Source organism: Platalea leucorodia, assembly GCF_965183815.1.
Source record: "Platalea leucorodia genome assembly, chromosome: 2".
Lineage (NCBI taxonomy): Eukaryota > Metazoa > Chordata > Aves > Pelecaniformes > Threskiornithidae > Platalea > Platalea leucorodia.
This window is the reverse complement of record NC_138824.1, coordinates 23,651,487-23,661,145: the sequence shown is the minus strand read 5'-3', so window position 1 is coordinate 23,661,145 and position 9,659 is coordinate 23,651,487. Positions and strand designations below refer to the sequence as shown.

Sequence of the window (9,659 nt, the reverse complement as noted above, 5' to 3'; positions counted from 1 at the left end):
TCATCGCCGCAAGGTTCTGACTTTTGCTGGAGAGGAGTTCCCTGATTCGCAGCGATAAAAAGAAGTGGACGATGTGGGTGGGAGTTTCACGGGGCTCACGGCATCTCCCTCCTGCAGCTTCCAGAGGAGCTCTTCGTTAGTCCTGCTCAGCTTCTTCTTCTCCTCCACTTCTTTCTCAACGTATTCTTGAAGATTAGCGTTCTCCTCTGACAATTGCCTGGAGAGGGAAGCAGGACAACATGTAAGGTGCACCAGAGTGAAGATGGTGGCATTAATGTAGCCAGTGCTGCACAAGAGGCAGGGCCAGGCAGGACCCCAAGCACCTCCCTCCATCCCATCCCATCCCATCCCATCCCATCCCATCCCATCCCATCCCATCCCATCCCATCCCATCCCCCTGCCCCTAGGGCTGTAACTGAGCTGCCCAAGCTGGGGCACAGCTGTCCCCAGGTCTCTTCACTGCCCGGCAAGAAAGGCGTCTCCACAAGTCACAGCTGCCCCCAGTGTCTGACTCTGCTTCTGGATGCGCCTGCGTCTTTGCTCTACACCTCTCTGAGGCAGCTCAGCTGCCAAACCTTAGATGGGATGAGCCTCCATGGCCTCATGCAACTGTCAGCATCATGTATGGCGTGCCAAGGGCTTTGTACATTGACCACATACTCCAGACACTTTAGAAATGGCCATTTTCCCATATAGAAAATAGAGTAAAAATTGGAAATTCTTAAAAGAAAAATTTAGCATATTTGTATAGTTGAAAGTAGGAAAAACGCAAGGCTGCAGTGCACTGCAAGAACAGGATTCTCCATGGACAGAGGGGATGGAGAGGGTAACTGGAAATTTAGGCTGAGATAAAGCACACTCGCGCTCTCCCCCTGCACGGGCCTTCCCTGGGAGGCCGTGGGTTTGTGAGCAGGGCGGGAGCTGAAGAGCACCCCGACGATCCCCATGGTGGGCACTCGGTACTGCAGAGCACACCAGCTCCATGCCAGTCCCACCCTCATGCCCAGCCTTGGCCACTGCCATCTGGAGAGGAGTTCAGAGCTGGCCTCAGATACTTAGCTTGGGGATGTAGGTGGACACAGTGGTTTCAGGCGTCCTCTTCTCACCAATATTTGCCTGTGGCTGAGTTGGTTTTGGCCCCCTGAGAGCTACCATGCAATGAAGCTGATTGGGGTGTTATCTCCCCCCGTTCAGCACATGGAGGAAGCAGGTGCCCAGCATGGGGTTGTGGCCTCTCTTTGCACAACCTGTTCATTGGCACAATGGTTTCTACCTGGGAATGTGCCCATAAACCTCCATGGAGCCAAACCCACCCCCAGATGGATCCCAGAGCCCTGGGTCAGCGGGCACTTGTGCTCCCTGCCCTGCACATGCAATCCCTTGGCCAGGGCTTCTGTTCCTGCACCAGGAAGACAAGGGGCTTCAGAGACCAACCCAACATGGCCTGCCCAAGCAATGGCACCCCTGCAGATAACCAATAAGCAGCACAAAGTGCAGGTGGGTCCCTTAAATCCTGCTTGCCCCCTTCAATGCCTGGCTCCAGCCACCTTTGCCCTGTGGTGTTTCACAACCCAGAAGTGCTTGCAATGCTGCCGCATTTTTTCCAGAGCAGCACAGCAGCTGGAGCAGTCCCCAGAGCGGGACAGTCCTAGGGTTTAGGCCTTTTTCTGTCTGATTGAGGACAAAAATCCGAAGTCCCAACTCTGTGGACAGCTGTAACTCTCACCCTTGTTTCTCAACCCTGCCACCAAAGCTGTGCCGTGAGCAAGAGAGCATTTGGGAAGTGGCAGAGCAAGAGCAAAGAGGCGAGAGCGAGCAATTGCATCCCTGACTCTTCAAACCAGCTGCCACTGCATGCAAAGGGAAGGAGTCTGCGCTCTCCGTGCTCCCCATTTTAGCTGATGTCCTGATGCAGGATGTAGCTCAGCTTTGAGGCTTTCCCTCTCCTCTGTAAATGATCATGAGGCTATGGGTCCTTCTCCAGCTCCTTCCTCCTTCGTCCTAACAAACCCTCTATTCCTAACTCCAACGCCAGCGAAACTTCACCAGCAAGGACCAGGGAGGTGTTTCCCCCAGAATGCCCTATAACCTCATGGTTTTTTGGGAGGTGGGGCATGGAAATCTCCTGTGGGCACCACAACCTCAGAGAGTCTGCTCTCATCTAACCAGGTGACTGGTTTTAGGAGAAATGGGGCAGTGCAGGCAGACTGTGGGACCTGATGAAGATGTGTTTTGGGCATGTTCTGGGAACACCACTGTCCCGGAGGATGCATGCAGGAACACCTGGCTTCTGCAGCCCCATTACGCTTTGGCAGGAGCCAGGTCCTGATGTGATCAGCCTGGGGCAGCTCTGGGCATGTACCTAATCTGATTTACAGGCAACCTAGGATTTTTAGAAATAAACAGGGAGGCACCTAACCTCCCCGCTAGGTATTTCCAGGATTCAGCAGCAGCTCGGTGTGGCTTTTGGATGCACACACGCACAACTCCTGGGTATAGCCTGAAGCCCATAGCAGCTGTCATGGACTGCTGGTACACTGTCTTTGTGTCATCAAAAGTCTCTGAGAGGATGAGGTTGGCATTTCTGATGTTGTTTAAAAGACATTTTAAAAGAATTTCTGCTTTTTAGCCTTGGTTCCTACAGAAATGGAGCTCAGGTGATCAGGAATATGTCTGTTCTTCTCCCACTCCCCTGGAAGTTCTGAACCATGAAGCAGCAGCTAGCAGAGTCAAAGGATTAAAAGACACAAGTTGGCAGAAGTTTTCAGAAAGCTGCTTGCCTGGTAGAGGAAGAAAATCCTATTCACAGTCTCATGGGGGAACCAGCTGTGGCATGAGCTCACGGTCTAACAGGCACAAGAAAGTCCACATGGGAACTTACCCTGGAGAAATAACTCCATAGAAAACCTCTTGCTACACATGGAATTACTTCTTCTTTTGCAGTGTCTAACAAGACAGGCCATAAAAGTTATACACAAAGCCCCACTACATTCTTTTCCAGTCAGCATTCGCTGAGAGAAAAAAAAAAAAAAAACATGTCTTCCCTGCATTTGTGTAGCTGTTTGTTAGTGTGCGATTGGCTCTCTAAGCTGGTAAAGCTCATCTGGGTACTGGGAACAGGCTACTCACACCAGCACAGACTTCAGAGCACGGTGAAGGGCTCAGCTCCCTCCTCTGCTGAAGGCACTGCCTGGACAGGAGGGAAGCGCAGACCACAGCCCCTCAGCCTGTATCAGCCTCCTTTACGTTCAACACTGCTTGCCAGAGGTACAGCACGACGCACAGTATCGCAGTGTCCTCTGGAGTCTGTCACAGAACAGCCTTTCTGGCCCTAACACACACTGCAGTTTGCTGGCAGAGGCAGACTGCAAGTGATACGCATGACCTGCAGGTAAGTAGGGAGATGCTTGAGCAGAAAAGAGCCTTGCAGCCAGGTGCCCATGAACATGCCATGGAGCACGCGGACACGTCCTCCAGAGAGACCTGCTTTGACACATGGATGGGGAAAGGAGCTGCTGCTTGTCGCATCCCTTATTTTAGCCTCGTACACATTGCACTGGGAATTTATGCTGTGACACCTGACGTGGCGTGACGTGACCGGACACAGGCAGACCCAGCTTCATGCCTCTCGGAGACAGATGCAGCTTGTGCAGCCAGCAGTGCCAACATCCTTCAGCAAAGCCTCCACCTCCAGCTCAGCCAACATGTGTCTGCCTCTGCTGCACCACGGGGAGGGAGATGGACAGATGCAGCATCACTGCTTATAAAAGATACAGTTGCCCATTCAGCCCATCTTCATCATTTTGGCAGAAGGAAGAAAGGCAATGTAAAAGCAAATGTGTTCTCGCTATGTAAGTTTGTATCTTGAGATATATGTTCCAATTTAGACCTAACCCAGCTAAGGAAACCTTTATCCCCAGCACTGCAGACTTGCGATCAGACATGTTCCTCTGCCAGCCTCCCGACAATTTGAGCAGCTGTAACAAATCACAGCCATAAAACCACAAAGGTGTGCAGGGGCACACCAGTGTGATGGGGATGCAGGGGAAGGTGCTTGAGTTGTGCCCTTGACTCACATTAAAGCCTCTCCCAAAAGGCCCAGAGGTCAGTAGGCACCTGGGCTATGCCAACAGAGAACAGATACCCTCCTGGCCATCTTCATCTCTAGGGTGCTGGAAACTACCGTTCCTCAAACACCCCCAGTCTAAAGGACCAAAAATATGCTGGCTGATTTGGAGGGAGAATCCAAGATGCTGGGAAATCAGATGATTTATTGAAGTGCTTGGGGAAGTCCTAGCAGAGGCTCTGTAAAGCTCCTGTGTCCAAAGCTGGTGCATGATCTTACCTGCAAGGCTCTTCTCCCTTCCTTTGTACCTGCCCTTGGCTATGATTGGAAGTGTCTCTGTGGTGCACCCCTCAGCCCCCAGTGCCTCCAGGACCCCCCTCCTGGCTGTGCTGCAAAGGCTGGCTTTGCTCTGGCTCCCATCCCTCCTGTCCCCTCCCTCCTCTCGCTGCTGCTGGGCTGCCACAGCCGCACGGGCACCCAAACTGCAGATCGGCAGCAATAGCTCTAATCCACGCCGTTCCCCAGCAAGGGCAGCTCCCCGAGCTCGTTCACGCTGCACTTCCCAGGCAGTGCCGGGACAACACAAATGAGCAGTCGGGGTGGCTACTGCTGCCAGGAAAATGCATGTTTTAATAACTCCGACTTTAAAGCCCTGGCTGACCCTGTCCCTGTAGCTGTCCCTATAGCTATCCCCAAACTATTACTGTTGAAAATGACTGTCCTCTAAACTGGCTTTCCAGACTGACCTGAAATTCAGAATTTCTCCCAAAAGATGTTCTTTGAAACCAGTACCTACATAGTTACAGGCAAGAGCCAAAGTGCTGCAGCCGGCCGCCGTCAGGGAGTGGATTTGCCCAGCCAGAGGCAGGTAGCTGCAAGGCAGAGACGCCAAGCACTGAACCAGGCACCCTGGCTGCTGTCACAAGTGTGGAGAGACACTGCCACTTCCAGACCACAATTCATCCAGCCCAAAAGCAGGTGTCTCAAACTGGTCTGGTGAACCAGACCTTAAAAATTCCTGTTTTTCCTCCCCAAGCACAGAAAGGCTATAGACGCCCACCGCAGACAGTGACATGTGTGTTACAGGTATTTACAATCAGGTGAGAGGAAACATAATCCTCACCCCAATCTGAATGTTAGTACAAGCAATGCTGCCTTTTTAAAAGATCTACACGCAGGAGACAATTTTTAAAGGCTGAATCACTAATAAAGGAGACAGTAGAAAGACAAAAACTAAAATCAGAGATGAGATGCTGAAGCTTTAAGAAGTCAGCCAAAAATTAAATTGCATTTTAGGCCAATGGCATAATTTCTGGCAACAATGACAGCTAGGCAGCTGGTGTGCTGGGACAAGTTCAGCTCTAGCATCTCCCCCTGCTACCCCTTCTGCCTGGCTCCAGCTGCGGTCTCTTGCCTTACAGCAGACTATAAACTATCTGGGACAAGGACTGTCCTACCCTTCTCTATTTCTATACCACCTAACACAAGGAGCTTTGTCACCCTTGTCAGTTTGTGACAAGGGTGCAAACAGACAGTGCAGGTGAAAAAACTCACCGAAGTATAACCCCGCCTGGGTGACAGTGCCATTGTTAGGATGTCTCTCCTGAAATTGCCCCATTTCCCACCCTCGTTACCCACTGACTAACGGGTCTCAGGGCACTGACATGGAGGTCAGAAGCCACTGGCAACTTTGCTCTCAGCATCCTGTCAAAATCATGGAAACACACAGACAGATATGTGGCCTTCCTTAAGTTAAAGCAAGCAAACCCCGATATAAAAAGGATCTTTTATAAAACAAGCAAGTCAGGACACCAATACACTTCCAGGAGGAAATAAGTTTTTCTCCTTCTGAAATAAGTGTCAGCCTTGGGCAGTTAAGATCTGCAGTGTCCTTTCAAGCTCAGACAGATTGCAAATATCAGCACAAACCTTGTTATAACAGTATTTTGCTCAATCCTGGCTCTGAGTTCTTCGTTCTGCTGTTGCAGCATGGTGATTTTTTCTTCCAGTTTTAGATTTTTTTCAGCCTGCAACGAAAAAAGGTTTGTTAAGTCTGAAGAAAGCCCAACATGTGATCCAAGAGGATTTGTTCTTTATTTGTCCCTAGTGCAAAATTTGAGGATAGATGGAGGTGGTCATCTTGACTGCAGCTGAGACTTAGCGGTCTGACTCACACCACATCATACTGGTGAAGTAAGTGGGGTCATCAGCAGAGCATTGAGTGAAGGCAAAGCTGAACTAGCCCCTACTTCTAACTGAGGAGGAGGAGGGTCTTAGTCTTGTCCAGCGCAAATAAAACATCATCCTCGGTGGTGCCCCCACGACTTTCATCCATCGGGAGCCAGCGTTACCAGCTGTTGTTCTTGGACATGGAGCTGGTGGCCCTTGAGGAGCATGGCGATGCCCAGCATGGAAAGAGCGCTGTGGTGAGCGGTCAGTCTAGCAATGAAGGAGGAGTGTGAGGTGGTATGATGTGCATCACCCAGCTCAACTAACCTCATTGACATAAATGTGTGGCATCCAACCTCTAGGATTATGATTCCCTGGCTATGGGGAGGAAGGAGTTACCCACCAGGGCAGATTACGCCCAGCAGCAGCCTTGGACTGCTGCTGCATTCACATGAGGTGGGCTGCCGTTTGGAGACACTTCCCTTCACTGCTGACAGTGTCGGCTTAAATGACAGGCTTAAACCAGAAATTTAACTTTAAGCTACAATTAAGTGAAATGAATCCTATCCCAAGTGTAGGTAGCTTTTACTCAGGACAGTTCAAGGACAGAGTTTGAGGATGTCAATAGCAGTGTATTAAAACATCAGTAAGATGTTTATAGGCATGTACCATAGCCTCAGGTGCCCTGTTTTACCCAAGTTTTGAATTTGACATACTTTATCACCCTAGTTCTTGGTTTTCCAGCAGTTTGAATTTTGCTGAATTCAACACTTTTGGAAGAAAACAAGGTATCACAGGGTAACCTTATCTCTGTGTGAGCTCAGTTATTGAATTTCCCCACCTTTTATAAAGAACTAAAATATTGTGCACTGGAGTTAGCAATAACTCACACTTTATGGTGGAGGCATCAGTTTTATGCAGTGGTTTCCAGTCTATGCAGGTAACTGTAAAGGATACTCCCGATCCTCAGATATTCTGGCCTACCCCAGTATATTTTGTTTTATAGCAGAACAAGGATTCTGGCCCCATTTCGAAGCGCTGTGAGAGAGGAATCAGCATCACGGGCACCTTCTCTGCTTCCTCAATAGTTTTACTAAGTAGTAGCTATGCCAACATGAAGCATGGGAGAAGACCTGTGTGTCTCCTCCCCTCTCCGCTGCAACCCTTGCTCTATACCACTCCGATCCTGCCACCTCCATTTCCAGACTCCCTTTCAGCAGACAAGGAGCCAAGCCTGACCCTGTATTTGAAATGCCCTCCTGCTCCTTTATGAGGCACCCCATCTTTCAGAGCATTCGGAGATGCCCTGTAGATGTTCTGGCACTTACAAAGGTAGGTCTTTAAACAGAAAGCACTTTTGCTTTTGGACCACAGTAGAGCCAGTGTTTTACTGTGATAAAGGGCAGGAGCAGGACTGTGTGCTCGTATGTGGTTAATTAGCAAAAGCAGCTAAATGACCAGGAACCATGTAGGCTGTTGTTTATTTTTTTTTCCATATAACACTACAGTGCATGTTTTCAGATGCTGGCTTAGCTCCAGGAGCAGCGTGTTGGAAGGAGTGCAGTTAACAAGCCTCAGTTGTAAAGAGGCACTTTTCTCTATATCCACTTACTCAAGCATCTGTTCAGCAAAATAATCATCTGAGTTCTCAAAGTTCCCTGTAAATGGAAACAAATCTTGCTGAATGCTGTGCTGAACCAGCTGTCCTGGCTCCCCAGCTGAGGTAGTGCCTCACCCTGTCACCACACTGTATGTTTATTGTCACTGTAGGTTATGCCTTACAAAATGAATCCCCTTTCCAATAAAAAATGTAATTGATGGTGAACTGGGGAGTTCTTCGTTAGGGACCCCCACAAGCAAAGGGTGAGAAAACAGCGTAGGCTGAAGAAGAGCATTACTTTAGGGTTGGAGAGACCTCTCCTTGCTGAATATGGCTAATTCACACACGCAGCTGGGAGCTCCCTAAATGCCTGCAAGAGCAGCAGCAAGACACACACGGCTTGATCTTCCCCCACTTGCCCTCTCCAGCCCTAAATGATTACGCGACTCCTGTAGGGGCATATGGTGCAGGGCGGTGTACAAAATGAAGCCCTGGAGTACCACAACGTTCCTCTTCCTCCATTCTTCCTACACCACTCACCTCACTGTCTAACATAACAGAGTGAGCAGGTACTGCATGAAAAAGCAATACAGATCATCGGCTGTGTGGGAGAAATCAAGGGTATCATCACAGATGGGCGAAGGAATGGGAAAAGAAAGATCCCAATTTCTGAGTGAAAACCCGATGCATGGTATAGTAGAAGCAGCTATGTAGGTTGACAGTGGAACAACACAATATGTAGCCATTTATGAACCTCTTTGACTGTGTCTTGCCCCAACCTCATGTGTTTTCTCACCCCTTTTAAGTTCATCTGCTGTAGCCAAACTTTTACTTTTTTACCTCTGTGATGTCTCCTCTGGAGGAAAAATAACAACTCACCTGTTTTTCTAGCTCCATAATCATCTTCTCCTGTTGGTGAATCTGATGGTTCTTCATTTCCAGAACATGTTTTAAGCTCTTCAGATCTTTTTCTAAGTGCAGGTATGGAGCTCGTACAATCTAGGAAACATACCAGTGATTTGGATATGTCAGCCATAAATGCATCTTCAGCCATATGATGAAGTTTTCTCAATGTACCCGGTGGTTTAGGAGTCTCAGTGATGTGAAACCCACCTGGACTTGGGCCTCCCCAGCCCATCTGAACCCTGATATTCTCTCCTAGACCATCCCTTTGGCTGGATAGCCAATGGTACCTTTCTTTTCACCGGCCTAATGGCTAGAAGGATGGGATGCCAGGTTGTTCAGCAACCTCATTCCTACTCATAGCTTGGGAACTGCATGAGGTGTTTTATGGTTGTCTAGGGATTTTGGCTTGGGAAAAGTACAAACATGAAACTGAGGAAACTGGACAAGGGGGCTGGAGGTGAAAAACGACAGTGTTCTGCCTTGCCTGCAGCACTGCTTCACAGCGCCTGTTAACAAAGATCAGATCTGGTGGGAAGAAGTTCCTCCTCTGCTCGAGAACTTCAGATGTAGGGGATACTAGGGCTCAACTCATGGGTGACAGATGTGCTCTGAATTATCCTGATGAAATACTGTCGCTGACTTAAGCTGTTCTGGATTTTTCCCAGTGTAACTCACTCCAGTGAACTGCCTGGTGGTACTTGGCATTAACATCACTGTGACACAGCAGAATTTGTCCTTTCAGGTAAATTAAATACTGCAGCAGAGATGGAACGGGACTGGTGCTACCTGTTTCCCATGGCTGAACTTATTTCAAACATTTGCGCTCCTTTCCTAAGGAGTTCTCTCATCTAAAAACTCACTGAGCCCCTTGCTCAACCCACTATTTTCATTCTGTCCCCTCTGTCATGTTGATACAGC

At 49.1% G+C, this 9,659-nt stretch overlaps 1 protein-coding gene across 1 annotated transcript in view; it reads right to left on the bottom strand.

Annotated features, from left to right (window-relative positions):
• Positions 1-9,659, bottom strand: part of MTUS2 (microtubule associated scaffold protein 2) — a gene marked incomplete at both ends in the record, with an annotated part of 197,474 nt that continues 187,815 nt past the window's right edge. Inside the window, 3 exons of the mRNA XM_082305018.1 lie at positions 1-217; positions 5,996-6,093; positions 8,715-8,834. Of these exons, the coding sequence (XP_082161144.1) occupies positions 1-217; positions 5,996-6,093; positions 8,715-8,834 (435 nt within the window). The remainder of the gene's footprint in view (positions 218-5,995; positions 6,094-8,714; positions 8,835-9,659) is intronic.